At 41.6% G+C, this 18,134-nt stretch overlaps 1 protein-coding gene across 3 annotated transcripts; it reads left to right on the top strand.

Annotated features, from left to right (window-relative positions):
- The first annotated feature begins 2,535 nt into the window (after positions 1-2,535).
- On the top strand, positions 2,536-18,120 carry INTS2 (integrator complex subunit 2). Of its 3 annotated transcripts, XM_042830471.1 has the most exons (24): positions 2,536-2,869; positions 3,235-3,373; positions 4,001-4,103; positions 4,349-4,462; positions 5,088-5,218; positions 5,323-5,496; positions 5,997-6,223; positions 6,862-6,987; positions 7,099-7,170; positions 7,260-7,374; positions 7,771-7,839; positions 8,202-8,336; positions 8,515-8,691; positions 9,368-9,476; positions 9,560-9,664; positions 10,091-10,255; positions 10,468-10,669; positions 11,178-11,303; positions 12,785-12,974; positions 13,664-13,909; positions 14,799-14,906; positions 16,035-16,140; positions 16,317-16,493; positions 16,599-18,120. In XM_042830471.1, the coding sequence occupies exons 1-24, from the start codon at positions 2,577-2,579 to the stop codon at positions 16,766-16,768; spliced, it is 3,579 nt and encodes a 1,192-aa protein (XP_042686405.1). In that variant the 5' UTR covers positions 2,536-2,576; the 3' UTR covers positions 16,769-18,120. The 3 variants fall into 3 exon arrangements, with proteins under 3 accessions (XP_042686405.1, XP_042686407.1, XP_042686406.1); XM_042830473.1 differs by lacking the exons at positions 16,317-16,493; positions 16,599-18,120 and adding an exon at positions 15,120-15,176 and having other exon boundaries at positions 16,035-16,111; XM_042830472.1 differs by lacking the exons at positions 16,317-16,493; positions 16,599-18,120 and having other exon boundaries at positions 15,120-16,121.
- The last annotated feature ends 14 nt before the right edge of the window (positions 18,121-18,134 follow it).

The following is an 18,134-nucleotide window of genomic DNA, read 5'->3' as shown; positions in this document are numbered from 1 at the left end:
GGGAGGGAAGGGGGAAACTAAAAGAAAAAATAAATCCCAATCCCCGAAAACCTGAAACAACAACAAAATGCCCCAAATGCTTTCCTTTTTCATGTATTTTTGTCACTGTGGTGAAGGTTCCAAGTCTCAGTGTATGGCCTTCCCCACGTCCCCTTTTCAGACCGGGATGTGTGTGCTAATGAGGCTCAGCCCTCCCTGAGGAAGGGCCTGACAAATGACAAGGCTTTGGTAAACCTCTCCTCCTTCACCATTTCTTCCTCCTAGCAGACACCAAATGTCTGATGGTGCTCTAAAATAGCCCCTACGGGTGCTGAAGAGCAACTGCATCTGCTTTTCTTTGGTTCCTCATCTTCTGACTGCCAGATTGAAAGCTCAACTCCTGCAGCACTCACGTGAGTCTGCTGTAATCATGTCCTGGGTCTTAACGCCGTCCGTCGAGCTGGTTAAACCTGTACAGGAGCAAGTTAAGATCCACTTTTGCACCCACTGTTAATCCTCTACAAGGAAGAATCACTTGTATTTACAAAACGTACTATGTTAATGAAAATTATGGTTTTGTAAATGCAAAATACCTGCCTGAGAATTTTTTTCTTATAATGTCTCCTTGAATTATGTATATACATTATTAGCGCCTCTTTTGTTTTGTATAAAGAAGTTGTACAATTGATGAAAACTTTCAGTCATTTCTTCCAAGTAATTTGAGTGCAATCAGCAGTTAGCATCTTTTGATACGTAGTTACTAACTGGGTCTGTCCATTCATTCCTCTTGATGAAGCAGCACCTGTTTTTGTCTTACAGAGGGTTTTTCCCCTCATTTGGTTGAGATTTTTGAAGTGGAGAACTGCTCCTAAAACTGAATCTTCAAAGTACATGTCCTAATTTTTTTTTTTTTTTTTATTTAAGTTTTGTTGCTTAAGTGGTCTTTTTTAACCCTCGCTCAGCTAGCCAAGTTCCAAGGGCTGGGATTGGTGTGGCTTTTTGTGTTGTTCATACAGGTAAGTGAATCAGCTGCCTAAACAGTGGTATAACTCAGTTCTGTTACCCGGACCGTAACCCTCCCTGCGAAGCTCTCCAGTCATGAAAGCTGCCAGTTTCCCGTGTGCTCCCCTCCCATCTCCAGTGCAGTTAAAGTAAATGATAATTAAATTAATACTGCGACTACTAAAAAAAATGAGGGCCATTTCTGAAGTGATAGTCACAGCTGGAGGTGTGCATATCAGAATTGCCAACACCGTGCAGCTAACTGCTACACTGAGCAAACCTTTTCATTAGCTACTCTCTTTCCACTATTTTAAGTGCACATAATTGCAGATTTATAAATACAACTGTCACGAGCCAATAACTCGGGTTCTTTAGCAAGTGCAATCTTAAATATTTGAAAACCTCAGCCCTGGCTTCTCAAAGTGGTCTTGTGAAAACATGTTGTTCTGGCAGAGCTCTGTGGAGGGGAATTTCTACATCTACTCCTCCTGTGTGTCCAACGAAGAGGAATCTGAGATCCTTCCATTCCAATTAAAAATACGTATTTCAGTCGAGCTCTGCAGGAATCAAGTCACATAGTAACCTCTGCCTTGTTGCTATTTGGGTCCGTTCTGAGCACACAATGCAGACCAGCAGGCCCCCACTCCTACTTGTCAGTAATGCTTCTGTTTTAAAGTAGCTCTCACATGTAGATCTTCCTGACGTTTCCTAAAATAATTAAAAATGAATTTATATTTAAATCCTCAGCTATCTTCCTCCTTAGCTGTCAGTATGGCACAAGTCACTGTATTTCTATATTTACCTCCAGTGGTAATTCTAACTTCATGTGTTGCTATGAAGACAGCCCCTGTCTTTGTTAACACTGTCCCACCACAGGATGATGCAGTGTTATTTTAAAGCTATCAGCGAGAGTGAAATGTTTGGTTTTTTTTTAAGGCTGTTTCCCCCTCTGCTTTGCTGCACAGCACTGCTGGGAGCTGGGCTGGGTGGGATTGCTGTCAGCTCAGTGCCAGCCCCAGCTGAGGGCTTCTTCCTGACTGGAGGACCCGGCACTGTGCTTCATCCTTCAGGGGCTGTTGGTTTTTAATCATTGCTGGTTATGGGGTGTGCTTTGAATTTACAGCAGGAGGGGCTGTGGGCTCCTGTGGAGCCGTTGTGGGCTGGGGGTGCGGCGCTGGGTCGCTTCTCGGGGAGGTTTGTCTCTTTTTTTCCTTTTGTTTACAACGCTCACAGCTGTGCTGTTTAACGGCCCAACTCTTCCTATTTATCGCGACAAGCGGTGGAGGAACGGCTGCTGTCGTTGCCCGATGCTGTAAACACTAAGTTGTACGGATTGGGATCGTGGAAACTGAGGGGGGGGAGGGGGGGGGCGGGAAGAAGGTTGATACTTTTTAAAAACAGGAAAGAATTTCAAAGGAATAAATAATTCACGGGGGCTGGATCGCGGTATCTCCTCCTTGGCGGGTGGTGGCAGGGCCCCGCCGAGGCCTACCTCCCGCGCCCAGCCCGCCCCGCTTCCGGCCGTGATGTCATCACCGCGCGCCGGAAGTGAGCGCGGTGCGGCTGTGGGACGGGGCCGCGGCCCTGCGGCCGCTATGGCGGAATGTTCGGGGCTGCAGTTCGTCAGTCCGTACGCCTTCGAGGCGATGCAGAAAGTGGACGTGGTGCGCCTGGCCGCGCTCAGCGACCCCGAGCTGCGTCTGCTGCTGCCCTGCCTGGTGCGCATGGCTCTCTGCGCTCCCGCGGACCAGAGCCAGAGCTGGGCCCAGGACAAGAAGCTCATCCTGCGGCTCCTCTCGGGCGTGGAGGCCGTCAACTCCATCGTTGCTCTGCTGTCCGTCGACTTCCACGCGCTGGAGCAGGACGCCAGCAAAGAGCAGCAGCTCCGGTAACGCCCGGGTTCTGTGGCGGTCTGATCGAGGCCGCTTTCCCCGCGGTTTTATGTTAATTTGATCGTTTTATTGATTCAATTCGTCGAAAATGATTTTATGTGACCTGGCAGTGCGCGGTGCTGAGGACAAACCGAGGGGCAGCGCTTCCATTGTGCAGCTGGGGAGTGGAGGCCTTTGAAATGGTTCCTCTGTTCTCCGAGTGTGTTCTTTTAATGCCTGAATAGATTTAATACGGAATTGACTTCATAACACTGCACAGTTCCGATGCTCTTTTCCAACTTTAAGCGTGATAGAAAAAATCCCTGCTGAAATGGCTGGAATTTGCATGAAATGGCATCGCTGTGTTTTCGTTGTGTGGCAGGCACAAGCTGGGAGGAGGCAGCGGGGAGAGCATCCTGGTGTCACAGCTGCAGCACGGGCTGACGCTGGAGTTTGAGCACAGCGATTCGCCCCGCCGGCTCCGCCTGGTGCTCAGCGAGCTGCTGGCCATCATGAACAAGGTGGGCTGACTTACTGCCTGCTTCTGCTGCTGTCATGTCAGCGTGTGTCCGGTTCTGGTCTGCTTCACCAAGGTTTAAAGATTCAGTCTTACTGAGCACTGGCCTGTGGTTCAACTCTGTGTGAACCCAGCGCCCTGGAGGAAACTTTTCCTCCTCAGAATGAATGAGGATAATCTTCTCTAATACGATAGAGACTCAGTATGGCTCATAATGTGCTTCATTCAAATATAATGTGATTTTGTGAGGCTTCAGTGTAGAAACCATATCTGAAAATGAAATCATGCCTTTTGTTTCTATCTTATTCTTCAGTCTTGCTGCAGCGTGGTATTGGCCAACACGTTTCTCTTGTTCTTTCTGCCTGCGTTTTATTTTCCCTGTGCAAACTTACTGTATTTCTGGAGCTCTCACTGAGCTGTTTTTCTTCTGGAAAGAAACAATAATACTGGTTTTATTGGAGTACTTCTGCTAGTAAATATTAATTATTCTAAACATTCATCTTGACTATTCTGTGATTAGAACTGTACATTTTTGGTAATTTTAGTATGTTGTATCTGTTGAATTCAATGCCATGAAAGTCTGATTAGACAAACTTCTTCATCCTGTGTGCTGATGGGAAATGCCTCGTAGGTGTCGGAATCGAACGGGGAGTTTTTTCTCAAATCTTCCGAGCTCTTTGAGAGCCCTGTCTATCTGGAGGAGGCAGCAGACGTTCTCTGCATTCTGCAAGCAGGTATGGTGCTCTGTCATGCTGTGTTCATTAGTATTGCTTTGCTTTTGAATTCATAACTTTTTACAAATAAATAAAAAAATAACTTCTTGAGCTGCTGTGGCTGATTGAACGTTCATCTGGGCTCTCCACCTCTTTGAAAGAGGAACAAACCACGGATTGATGCATTTTTTTCATTCATGCATCTCAGCATATTTTTATTTGTTTTATAGTGAAACGCTCTAACTGTGAAAACTCTTTTTGTCCAGAGCTGCCATCGCTGTTGCCTATAGTTGATGTAGCTGAAGCGCTGCTGCACGTTAAAAATGGAGCCTGGTTCCTCTGCCTGCTGGTGGCAAATGTTCCTGATAGCTTTAATGAGGGTGAGCTAAGGTTCTTTCTTGTCTAGTTTACTTGTTCTGGAGATTTGTAATAAAGTTGATTCTGGGCTAAATTATTTATTGTAGATATTAGAACTGGGATGCTGGCAGATCTTTCCTTCTCAGTACATCCACCCCCCTTTTATCAGCGTAATTGTAGTTATCACTGTGTGAGCATTCTTATTTGTAGGCCACCTTTCTTAAGGCTGCTTCTAACAGTCCAATCCCAGCTGCTACTAGGATTATGAACCTGGTGTGGCCTTGCTATCGGTACCTGCCCCTCAGATTGAGCCATACTATGAGGTAAAACATTTGCAGGATGATGCCTGCACGGAATCTATTACCACACAATAAAATTTCATTCTCCAGTGCTGTCAGATGCACAGCTTGCATTAGGCAGAGTGTAAACAGTAATTGGGTGATGCATAAATCTGTGAACATCCTGTGATTTCTTAGAGAAGAAAGGAAAGACCGTTTCCTTGTTCTTCCTTCTCAGTGTTGATCGCTGCTTCTTGGTGTAATCCAGCTAATAGATCATAGTGAGCTCAGCAGAATGTTTTGGCTCTGTGTGTTTGTGGCTTTCTATTGGAAAGATGAGATTAAATTTCACCTCCTGTTGGTTGTTCAGTCTGTAGGGGTTTGATTAAGAACGGGGAACGGCAAGATGAGGAAAGCGTTGGAGGCCGTCGCAGAACAGAAGCGCTGCGTCACCTCTGTAAGATGAACCCTTCCCAAGCTCTGAGGGTCCGAGGCATGGTGGTGAGTCTGACACACATCTCTTGTGAGACGAGATGTGAGACTTCTTGTGGTCCTTGCTGGAACGTTGACAAGAAGAAGGTGATTAGTGTGGACCTTTCGTCTAGGTGGAAGAGTGCCACCTACCAGGTCTTGGTGTGGCTTTGACATTGGATCACACCAAAAATGAATCTTCGGATGATGGAGTGAGCGACCTGGTGTGTTTTGTGAGTGGTTTGCTGCTTGGAACGAATGCAAAAGTTCGAACTTGGTTTGGAACTTTCATCCGAAATGGCCAGCAGGTAAGGCAGTCGTTGAATGAACTGCTTTTAGAAAGTAGTTATTGCTGTAAATCCTCCACTTGTGGGCATCCGTGTTTTTCTGAATGCACATCTGTCCTCTCTCTTCACGAGGCAGTTTGCTGGTAAGGGATCTTCAGGTCTGTAATTAGAGTTGCTGAAGGCAGCTCTTCAGTTGTGCTTCTAAGAGATTTTTAGGTACGTAAGCAAACATGAAACGAGTGAATGGTGAGGTGTCAGTGATTACTGTTCACGCTGTGTTCACAATAAGAAGTTGAATCCCAACTGGCAGCTGTTTGTGTTTATTTTGAAATAAAGCATTGTGAGACGGTCATGTCTTGCCTGTTCCCCCAGTACTGAGCTTTTATTTAAAAAAACCCTCCTTTCCCTGCTCTCATTCATTTCATTTTATTTTTTTCTCGAGTTCATCATTGCAGAAGCTCTTCTCTTATACAACATCTGATGAGTTTTATATTGTTCTCATTTTTTAACTTCCCTCACAGAGAAAAAGAGATAATATCAGTTCTGTGCTTTGGCAAATGAGGAGACAGCTGCTCCTGGAGCTCATGGGAATCCTTCCCACGGTTCGCAGCACACACATTGTTGAGGAAGCAGATGTTGATACGGAGCCAAATGTGTCTGTGTATTCTGGACTGAAGGAGGAGCACGTTGTGAAAGCCAGCGCGCTGCTACGGCTCTACTGCGCTTTGATGGGAATTGCTGGGCTGAAGTAATGAGCTGTGCTTTTACTCACTGTCTGCTCATTGAAAAGAGGAGGAGAGCTTTGGGCACTGCTAATGTCTCTGTACCGTAATATCCTTAAGCCCTTCTTGGTAGAATCAGACTGTTTGAGTACTGAAGGAGGCACTTCTCATGTGCTCAGGATTGCCTGAGCTGATGGAAATGTGAATGAGTGCTGAGAGTGACTATTATTTAATGCTGAAGGTCTTCAGAGATGTTGTATGCTTTTTACTTTCTGGTACTTTTCTTACCAGAAAAGTTTTTCCTTCTAATGATGAAGATCCATGTATGAACTTCACTGATGTTTTATTTAATCTAAAATATTAATGTGGGAAATGCGCTGCTCTGTTTAAAGCTGCAACATCAGTTCTACAGACTCATTAAAAGAAGCCTAAGCATTTGGAGCAGAGTAGAACAGAAAGCTGTAGCAACACACACCAGATGAACTTTGAATTTGTGTCATGACTCTTAAGTTCAAGAGAAGTGCCGTTGAATTTTAATACTCATATATTGATAGCGACCTGATAAACAGATTGAATAATAGTGAAAACTTCACGTTTAACCTTGTGATGAGATGGAAGTCACTGTGAAATGCTCAGTGGTTCTCTGTTTTTTCTCCCTGTTCAGACCAACAGATGAAGAAGCTGAGCAGCTGCTGCAGCTGATGACCAGCCGGCCGCCCGCGACCCCCGCTGGTGTTCGCTTTGTGTCTCTGTCCTTTTGTATGCTCCTGGCCTTCTCCACTCTTGTCAGGTACTTCCCCAGTTAATGCATTTTTAAATTATTTTTTCTTTCTGCTATAATGGGTAGTAAAACCAACTGTAATCTGTAGCAAATAATCTGTTATGTGATTTCTTTGTGCAGTACACCAGAACAGGAGCAGCTCATGGTGATGTGGCTTAGCTGGATGATAAAGGAAGAGGCTTACTTTGAAAGGTGAGAGGAGGCTGCTTTTGTTTTTAATGATTCCAGTAATCTCAGTTTTATTTCCATTGGGAATTAACTCTTCCTCTTTGCTGCTGTAGCATTTCTGGTGTGTCTGCTTCCTTCGGAGAGATGCTTCTCTTGGTAGCCATGTATTTCCACAGCAATCAGCTCAGTGCTATCATTGATTTGGTCTGCTCCACGCTGGGAATGAAGGTAAACCCCAAGCTGTTTCTGGCACGTACCTCTCTGTTAAAATGAGCTTTTTTTCCTGTGTTTTTAAACTCTTATGTTTACTTTGCTTTTGTACAAAAGCTTCAGTTTTGCTGATGTACCTCAGTAGATGTATACTGAAGAAGAGAGTATCTAAGCTCATCTAGAAAACGTTGCCCTGTGTGTAAAATTGGAAGAGAAACATTATGATAAAAGATACCATCAAGTTATTGAGTGGACTTGTAGAAATCATTTGCAAGAAAAGATATTTTTAAGAAGACTGGTTGAATTCATTTCCAAACTGAGCTGCTAAGGTTTTATTTTAAATACTTCTAAGAAATATCTGTGGAGTGCTAAAGCTAGAACTTAGCATCATAGGTGCTTCGTTCTGTGTTTCAGATTGTTATAAAGCCCAGCTCTCTGAGCAGAATGAAGACAATCTTCACACAGGAGATTTTCACCGAACAGGTATTTTAAGTTGTAGCCTTTTTATGGTTTTTTTTTGTTTGTTTTTCTTCAGTCACTTAAATTTGACCTACAAGAATTCATGCCCTCCCGGGACTGAAAAACTTTGGCCTTTTCTTTTGCACGTTGATGCAATTACATAAATAATGTAGTAGTGGGAAATTGTTCTTCAGTGTATTTGTGCTGCAGTTTTACATCCCGTATGTATTGTGTTAAACCACACAAAAACATCCATTAGTTTCCAAACAATCACAAATGAGTCAATGTCCAACAGGGTGCAGCTCTGCAGCTTCGTCGCGTTGAGCTGCTTTGTGACACGGTGAATAGCTGTGTTATTGTTCATGACATTTGTAACTTCCTCTTAGGTTGTCACAGCCCATGCAGTCCGTGTGCCCGTTACAGGCAGCCTCAGTGCCAACATTACTGGGTTTCTGCCCATTCACTGCATTTACCAGCTGTTAAGGAGCCGATCATTCACCAAGCACAAAGTATCCATTAAGGTATGACCTTCATTTCATTTCTGTTCTCAAGTTTGGCTTTTCCAATAAGAATTACCTAAAAAAATGAAAATATGACCAGTGTTATTTGTGATTATTACAGCCCATTACCAACAAAAAACGTGGTTCTTTTCAGCTCTGGAATGAAGCATAGTGGCATGGTTGGTTTTTTTTTTTCCAGGACTGGATTTACCGGCAGCTCTGTGAAACCACCACTCCGCTCCACCCTCAGCTGCTTCCTCTTATTGATGTCTACATTAACTCCATTCTGACTCCTGCATCAAAATCCAACCCAGAAGCCACAAACCAGCCTGTCACAGAACAGGAGATACTGAATGTTTTTCAAGGGCTCACTGGGGTAAACTCTTTATTTTTTTAGTCAGTATAGGTGTGGTTCAGTACATTGTATGTATGCTTGTTTTACATGGTGAAAGTTGTATTTTTGTCTTTAATCCCTACGTGGTCAATTGTTTTGCCTTGCAGTGATGGTTATGTGTACAGAAGTGTATCTTGTTCATGCTGCCCATGCTCTAGGAGGACTGCTGTTTGTCACTCTTTCATGCTGTTCCTTTGGAAGCTATCAGTTTGTGCTGTTCAGAATAGAAACTAAAACACTGAAAAGTCATGAACTCTTTCTAGCAGTAAAATGGATTGAAAAGGAGTAGTGTTTATCTAAGGTTTCTATTATTGGCCTTCTTAGGTCAAAAATATAAATTAACTGAAACATTCTAGCTGTTCTTGTAAGAAACACCTTTTTGATAGAAGTATTGGTCACGTGGATACGTGTACAATGAGTGGCAAGCATTGATTTGTGCTGGGATCCTGGGGCTCCAAGAAATCAAAAGTACATTTTATGTTTGAAGATAATTTAAAAAACAAAATTCCCTACAGCTTTCAGCTTAGACCTCATATGGCTTCACAGTCTTATGCAAGGTTTGCTGCCTTATCCTCCTTCCTATTTGTAGGTAAATTCAAATTTTTGTTTCCTGTTATTGGGGTTGTGATATGACCTTTATATGTGGTTTTCTGTACAGGGAGAAAACGCTCGTCCTACTCAGAGGTACAGCATCACAACACAACTGCTTGTCCTCTACTATGTCCTGTCATATGAAGAAGCACTTCTGGCAAACACAAAGATACTGGGTATTTGTGAATAGGTTTAGATTTTTGTATTAAATGCTGTCTTGCAACTGCTACATGTGGCTGTTTTTCCTCTTCTTTTATAGCTGCCATGCAAAGAAAACCCAAGTCTTACTCTTCAGCATTAATGGATCAGATTCCCATCAAGTACCTCATCCGGCAGGCACAGGGGCTACAGCAGGAACTGGGAGGTACAGCTGTCTGTGAAAGCCTAATGTGCATCAGAATGGAAAGCTAAGCTTGTTTCCAGCTCTGCTGCTGTTGTCTGTTTCATAGTGTGCTTGCCTTTCTGCTTCTTTTGAAACGTCAGTAGTAACTAGTGAGATGAGAGGGAAATTTAAAGAGAAATGAACTAGTTTTTAAAGTAGAAATGACCTCAGGATTAAGTTTTCATTCAGGCTGAGCTTAAGTGTTACTGTAGGGTCCTCTCACGTCTCCAAAACAGAACTTTCCCTTTCTGTTGGAGGTAGAACTTCAGGCAGTAAATGTGCAAAGCTCATAGAAATGTTCAGCGGTGTCTGTTAAGGTCTATTGTTAAAATAGTAGGCAGGATTATGTTCAGGTGAGTGATGTAGCTGTTTAAATCACAGGTGTGTACTTCCCTAATACTCTTACAGGTTTGCATTCTGCACTGCTACGCCTTCTTGCAACTAACTATCCACACCTGTGCATTGTGGAAGACTGGATCTGCGAGGAGCAGATCACGGGCACTGACGCCCTGCTGAGGAGGATGCTCCTCACAACCATTGCGAAGAATCATTCTCCCAAACAGCTCCAGGAAGGTAACAGCTATCCTGTGCAGTGCTCTTTTCAAATTGGTAGAATGCGGGGGGTTTGAAATTGCAGTCATTCGGTTCATGTGAACGTAATACTGCATTTGTGTAATGAGAACGTTCTGCCGCAGCCTTGTTCATGTGTGGGTCTTCAGGTCGCAAAATCAGAGAGGATGTTAGAAGTGCAGTTTCACCAAGCTCCCATTGTCTTTCTTTTATAGCATTTTCCATGCTGCCTGGAAATCATACCCAGCTGATGCAGATTTTAGAACACTTAACACTTCTCTCGGCTGGTGAATTGATCCCATATGCAGAAGTATTGACATCAAATATGAATTGCTTGCTAAATGCTGGAGTCCCACGGAGGATTCTTCAGACTGTCAACAAACTGTGGATGGTTCTTAACACTGTGATGCCAAGAAGGTAGGATTGAGGTGCTGTTAGTGCAGATAGAGGTGGAATGCCACTTTTTGTTCTGTAAGTAATAACTTAATTCCTTTGTCTGAGGAAGTATAGATCACGACTGAATATGATGTGTTGGAGTTGCATTCCTTTTTGCTTTGTTAAAATGTTTAACTGTTTATATAGAAGAGGAAGATAGTTCCTGTTTTCAGGAGAAGGAAGTCTCTCGTTTGCTTATAGTATAGGAAGATTGTTTTCTGAAGTAGGACCTGACTCTAGTAAGAATGGGCCTTTTTTGAGGAAGTGGATACACGACTGCAGTGAAAACAGAGTGCTGTGTTTCTGGTGTGAATGTAAGTTAACTGTATCATGGTTAGCTTCAACATCTGCAAATGCAGTGTGGGTTTTTGTAGGCCTGTCAGGGAGCAGAAAAATACAGCTGACTGCAGTGAGTACTCAGATGCTTATGTGAGCCTTTTGCTATCTCTGTATTAAAAAAATATATATCTTAAAAATAATCTCATTTTAGGTTGTGGGTGATGACTGTTAATGCTCTGCAGCCTTCGGTGAAGATGGTCCGACAGCAAAAGTACACTCAGAATGATCTGATGATTGATCCTTTGATCGTGCTGAGGTGTGATCAGAGAGTTCATAGGTAAGCATCCCCGTTATTTCTTATGCCCCGAGGTGTCTGATAAAAAAAACCCAACAACTTTCAGTACTTCACAACATATTTTCAAACTTGTCATGTGAGCTGGTAAGTTCCAGCTTTGAGGGCACCTTTTTGTTTGTGCTGAACTTGTTGGTCTGAGGAGTGAACCGTGTGTGCTGCTTGGGCATGTCTGACTGTCCTGCTGAATGCCTTGTTAAATAGTCTTACACATAGCTCTGTTTTGGAAACTCTGGGTTAAAACATAGGTCATCCATTTTAGATACGTCTGTGTGAATTTGTTCTAGATCTTGCAATATGCTTAAAATGGCTGCTGCCACATGGTGGGGAGGGTTGTCACTGCAGCATCCTGCCTCTTCACAGCTGTCTTCTACCACCCTTCACGGGCCTGTCGATACTGCATCTTTTTGGGTGATGGTTTCTGCCAGAGGGTGTTTGGTGCATGTAACAAAGGTAGATTTGCCTCATTTCTCAAGTAACTCATTTAGCAGCACTCAGAAATGTTTTCCAGGAGCTGTCATGGTGACAGAGGAGGATGTGTAAAGCTGAGTTATGGCTCTGATGCAGAAGAACTAGTTGAGAATGTTAGTAGTGGAAATTATCATAACTGATAGCAACAAAGCAGCTTGTAAGGAGAACCTGAAATAAATAACGCAAAAAAATTTAAGTCAGAATTTGTACATTATAACTTTGGTTTTTCACAGTACTGATGAAAATTGCATTTGTTGTTCTAAAAAGGATATGGTTAATCTTTTTAGGAGTACTTCAGCCTCCAGCTTTTTTCCTTTTTGTAAGCTTTTTTATGTCTTCTGTCAATTGTGGTTTAATTTTTCCCTTTTTACTCTTTTTTTTTTTTACTACCCTGCTGTTAGTAATAAATGAGTGGCAGTCATCTTGATGTGTTCTTGTTTGTATCTGTGCCTCCTAGCCTTTCAGCAATTGAACTGTTAATCCAATTTTCATTCAGCTACAACTCTGCTGGACTTTTCTGTTGGAGACATCTTTAAGATCAACCCATAGGTGAAATATTTACACGTACGTCCCTTCAGCCTAGGATGAAAATCTCACATTTCCAATACTGAGAGAGATCTGTAAGACAGTGTGATTTGAAAGCTATCGTCTTTGTATTGTGGGAGCAGTTCTGTGGAGCTTGTTTTTTCTCCATCATTCAGAGCATTGATTACTTAAATCACTACTGCAGATTCTGTTCTAGTTTAGTCTGTTTATCAAGCATTATTGTCTTCAGTAGTTCCTTGTTTTTGCAGAGCATATGCATGGCAGAAGCAGGAATAAACAGCAGGGCAGCAGAAGGGCTTATAACCTTCAGTATTCTGTGCTTATAGGGAAAGCAGCTTTAGTATGATTCAGAGTACAGCCAAGTGCATCTTTGAGTTCTTTCGGTTTGTTTTTACTGTCTTACTGTTCTGCCTACTGAAAAGGCTCCATTTGATCTGTTCCTGTACCAGGAGCCCTCCTCTGATGGATATAACTTTGCACATGTTGAATGGATATCTTCTTGCTTCGAAAGCTTACCTCAATGCTCACCTGAAAGAAACAGCAGAGCAGGACATTAGGCCATCCCAGAACAATGCCATGGGTCCAGAAACCCCAGAAGTTACAAGGGAAGAATTGAAAAATGCGTTGCTTGCTGCTCAGGTAAAGAGGGAAAATGGTTAGTTAATGTCATGAAGAAAGAAAATGATGTAACAGAAATACAGAAATAGAAAATAAAAGAAGGAAAGACAGGGGACCTAATAGATTATTTCCTTTGTTTTAGTTGACTTTCTTTTTCGGTGAAAAAGAAAAAGCAGTCTCTGTGTTCAGATTGTTAAATACTTTCTGGGGAGTTCTTGATAAACTGTGTTTCACTGGCATTCTTTCCTTACCTTTGTCTGGAAGCCTGTCACATACAAAGTTGTCCCTTAGAGAATGATTTTTCAGTTTATAAAAGTCTTTATATTTAAACAAGTAGTCTCCTCTGAATACTGTGAATTGCATGGCATATGCATATTCTGTTTGATCTGGTGCTTTAATGGTCTGTTGAAGATACATTTTGAAATAATACTTGACTCCCATGAAATGGCTGCTCTAATCTATAGTTATGTTAATGTACTGGATTTGAGCATTTGTTCAGGTAACATTTTAATGTTTTCTGGGATTTATATTTCCTGATCTGTTGTTTCTTGCTTTTTGTTTTTGTTTTTCTATAAAAAAAAGAGTTCACTGGCCAGAAATTGCAGCAATCTAATTGCCTTGAGTTTCTCCAATTGCCGTTACTTTGTATTTTGTTTTGTGCCTTGTTTGTTTCTCTGTTATTTATGTTCTCCCGCTGCTTTTCTTCACAGGACAGCGCTGCCGTGCAGATTCTTCTAGAGATCTGCTTACCGACAGAAGAGGAGAAAACCCAGAGCAGCAGTACCTACAGTTTGCTAAAGAGTGTTCAGAATACCACAGGTCCTAAGAGTTCAGATCTAGAGGAAGAGGAAGATAGCTTGCTGTGTAACCTTCGAGAGGTCCAGTGTCTGATCTGCTGTCTGCTGCATCAGATGTATATAGCTGACCCCAACATAGTAAAGCTAGTTCATTTCCAGGTCTGGTTTGCATTATTTTAGTTCTTTTATGTTGGTGGGGTTTTTTTTTTCTGGCTAGGAAAGAGCCAAACAAAGTGTTCAGAGGATTTTGGGTGCTATTGTTGTGTTCCTTACAAATTACAAAAACACTCTTCTTTCCGTCCTCCCACATTTGTAGTAACCACATTCCCTCCAAATTTCAGAGCTTTTGCTCACTGTTGTAGCTGAGAGGGAGCAGCAAAGCCATGTCTGTTCCTCATCATTAAACACAAGCTTTGATTGTGCCTTTGCCCTATTATATACTGAAATAGCGTGTCCGTTCTAGGCCAAAGAAAACTGGCATGCACATCTTTTAATGACTTATTCCACATATTGCGGGGGGTTTCCTTTTTTCTGGCAGTGATCTGAAATTCAAATATCCGTTATTCAAAAGCCGTCATGTGGTTTCAGATGTAAACCTCTTACCTTTCATTTTTGTTAGGGCACACTTAATCTCCTCAGAGTCGAAGGCTAAAGAATGCCCCTGTCAGGGCAACTGTAGGCCTTCAAAAAAAGAAGCCTGGGAAGCTTAGCAATTTTTTAATATAAATCTGGTTTTTGGTGTGTGTTAAATTGTACATTGCCAGATGGCAGTCTTGTTAAAAGCAGCTAATTTGCCTCGACCTGGAATTGATTAAGTGGCTGGAAAAGTCCTTATGGTTCTGTTGTGAAATAAGCAAGTTAGGGCAAACACTAAATGTTGGAGTCCTGTGGATCAGATTCACCAAGCCTCCCTCAAGTTGCCTTAGAGGTGCAGGCCTGTTGCTTGTCTTTCTGAGGGAAGGAAAGTTGAAAGTGTATGTTTAGAAAAAAACATTAGTGAAGCAATTTTTAAAACACCTTTGGTGTATCTGTTTTCTTAATGTGGCAGGGTTATCCGTGTGAACTGCTGGCCCTGACAGTGGCAGGGATTCCATCGATGCACATCTGTTTGGATTTCATACCTGAGCTCATTGCCCAGCCTGAACTTGAAAAACAGGTACTGTGCAATCATCTAGTCAGAGAATCACTGTAAGTAATTAACCATGATACGGTCTTAGGGGGAGAAAAGAAAAAGAACCCTTAAAAAAAAGTCTTGCTCTAACCTGCCCAGTATATTAAGGTAGTATCTGTAGCATTTTTAGCTTGAGTTAAAGGCTCTGCCACCAAATCCAGGACTCCTCCAACGTAGCTCTGTACATTTGTTTTGCAGATGCTCCTGAATTTCAGTGTTACTTCGCCTCTAAGAACTGGAATAAAAGCTCTTTAAGTAACAGCTTTCATTTTTTATATTGTGTATCTATCAGTTGGCAGAAGTTTTGCCTACTTAGCTTTTTAGCTGATACTTGATCGCTAGAGGAACTTGCATGAGTGTTCAGATTTTGAAAAGCTTTTTTTTGCAGAGGTACTCTGCAGAACAGATGGAGCAGCCTGAGGATCAAAATTTATCTTTCCTTGTGAAAGGTTTGACCACCAAGTCTTTTTTTTTTCCCCAAGGAATATTATTACATAATTGAAGCTTAGCAAAGCAAGAGTCAGAAATTTGATTTTTGAAAGGCCTTCTTGTGATGGTTGTGAAAAACAAGGGCAAAAAATTGTTAATTAGTAGTTCTTAAAGCAATGATAAATGTTGATTTGGTATACTGTCACATAGGAGATGACAAATTTCTCTAGTCCTAGGTAGCTGGATAGTTGGGAGCTAAAGATTCTTCTGTTTTCTGTGTTAAACAAATTTCTTGTTTGCGTTTATTTAATCCCTTTTAAATACTGCTCGTGAGATGGCATTCAGCTGAAATTTAAGCTAGAACACATGGGATATTTAACAGCTTTTACAAGGATTACATTGTAAATTGTTTGTTCCTTTGTTGCTCATTGAAGTGTTGGAACAAATTATGTCTGTGAGGGAAATTCTGGAAGTCTAACTGATGCTTGACTAATGTTAAACATCTGTGTTGTGTTTTTTTAAAGTCAGCAGAAAAATTTTGCAATAACTATTTTTAAGGCTTCTCTTCCTTGTTGTGAAATGGAGAATATTTACTAACTCCTAAGTTATGTGAAGAGGATCGTAACTGCAAAGCACTGTATAACTCACTGTTTATTTCTTTCTTGCCTTTTACCTACTTCCCAGATATTTGCCATCCAGTTACTTTCGTTTTTGTGCATTCAATATGCTCTACCGAAATCTCTCAGTGTGGCTCGTTTGGCTATCAATGTGATGGGAACCCTACTCACAGGTGAGCAGTCCAGCAACACCGGAATGCATTGCTGTGCAAGTTAGATTTGTCTAGGTCATGTGCAGTGGTACCAAAATGCCAACAAGTTAATGGTAACTGTAAAGGTAACAAAACAATTCCTGACTAGATTCTGGTAATAGTTCCTTTCTACTTAACTATTTCCTTTTCCCCCATAGTTTTAACCCAGTCGAAGCGCTATGCCTTTTTTATGCCAACCCTGCCTTGTTTGGTGTCATTCTGTCAAGCCTTCCCTCCTTTATATGAGGATATTATGTCTCTGCTGATACAGATAGGGCAAGTTTGTGCCTCTGATGTTGCTACACAGACAAGAGACTTTGACCCAATAATTACACGTAAGTAAGGCAGCTTGTATTTCACAGGTAATTTAATGGTATTACAGATATAATGTAACTATTTATTTATTTGCACTTTGTTTTTCTAACTTAATTTTTTTTTAGGTCTCCAGCAGCTAAAGGAGAGACCAAATGAAGTACTGGGACTTTGTAAAGATTCGCCTTACAAAAGTTGTTCAAGGGACATTACAAGTGTGGACCCTGATGTTCAGTTGTGCCAGTGTGTTGAGAGTACTATAATTGAAATTATTAACATGAGTGTAAGTGGAGTTTAGGGAGAATGCAAATGGTACCTGGATTTGGAGAGAGCTGCCAAAGTGGATTGAAGCACAAATCTGTGTTTTAAATTCATTGGATTCAGTTGAGGCTGAACCTTGTTGAAGGAAAAGAATACTTCAAAAGGATTTATTTTGCTTGGTAGATCGTTTGAATGTAGGCATGAATTTTTGGATGTGCTTTATATCTGATTTGATACAGCAGCACACCCATAATGGGTTTTGTAACACTGTGAAGTGAGGACTTCATTTGTTGAGCAAAATGCAAAATGATGGGTAAGAAAAATCTGAGATTGGAGAGCTTTACTAGAACTCAAATGAATGACTGTTTCAGAGCCTTGCAGAGCAAGATGGAATAAAATATTCCAAGGAACACTTGAAGAGTTATGTAAATAACTTGCACCATCACATTGATTACTAAGAAAAAGCTTTAACTTTTTTATTTGCCTTTTGAATCATTGGTCACAGTGTGAATTAGTCACAGAACTGAGCTGAACTGGCCTGTAAACTGTTGACAATTCGAGATCTGTAAGTTCAAAACAGATTTAAATATCAGCCAGCCTTCATGAAAAGTTTGAATCCGATTTCAAACTAAACTAAAGAGACAAACTAAAAAAATGAAAACCCAAGCAAAAACCTCCTGGTGTAGGAACAAACTGAACTGTAGCACAGATTGTTCAGTATTTTTAAACCTCAGTTTGAAAGAGATGAGAATGTTGTTAGATTAAGCGTAGAGATAACTTGTCATCAGGATAAGATTAAATAAGAAATTAGTATTGGAGATGACTGTGACAGAAGTCACAGGAGTGAGAAGGGTGACGAATTTCAGCCAGACCACAGCAGTTCCAGCTCAGAGAACAAGAAGGCTAAATCCATGTGTGTACATGATCTTTCATTTACAGCTGCAGGATTTGGCCTTGATGGATGTATTGTAGCATTGCAGAAGAGGCTTATGGTGCAATTTTCTTGAAGGTTGCGCAAGCTCTGGTGTGAGGCAACAGAGAGATAAAATTGTTGGGCTGTTGTGCCAGAACTGGATGTTGTACTTGACTTGCTAAGCTTGGCAGCCTATCTTTACTGGATTTGAAGTGACAGCATTCAGCATCCCTCATTAAGTACAATATTTTCTTCCATTAAAATCAGCTTATATTTCAGAAATAACGGTCTGATTTTTAGTGTGGCTGGAGGAAGTCCTGCATAGCTGTCTTTGACCTCTGCTGGATGTTAAGTGGGAGGCTAATGCTGAGTTCCCACCACCATTCCAGGATTGTTTGAGTGTAACCATGTGGTGACACCCGGCTATATTTTTTGTCATCTCGGTGTAATGTATGTAAATATATATTTTTTTCTTATGTTCGATTTTCTA

This window comes from Centrocercus urophasianus, unplaced genomic scaffold (genome assembly GCF_019232065.1).
Source record: "Centrocercus urophasianus isolate 14NV4802_14NV808 unplaced genomic scaffold, USGS_Curo_1.0 seq_33, whole genome shotgun sequence".
Classification (NCBI taxonomy): Eukaryota; Metazoa; Chordata; class Aves; order Galliformes; family Phasianidae; genus Centrocercus; species Centrocercus urophasianus.
The sequence above is the reverse complement of the archived record's forward strand: the minus strand, read 5'-3'. Positions and strand labels throughout refer to the sequence as shown.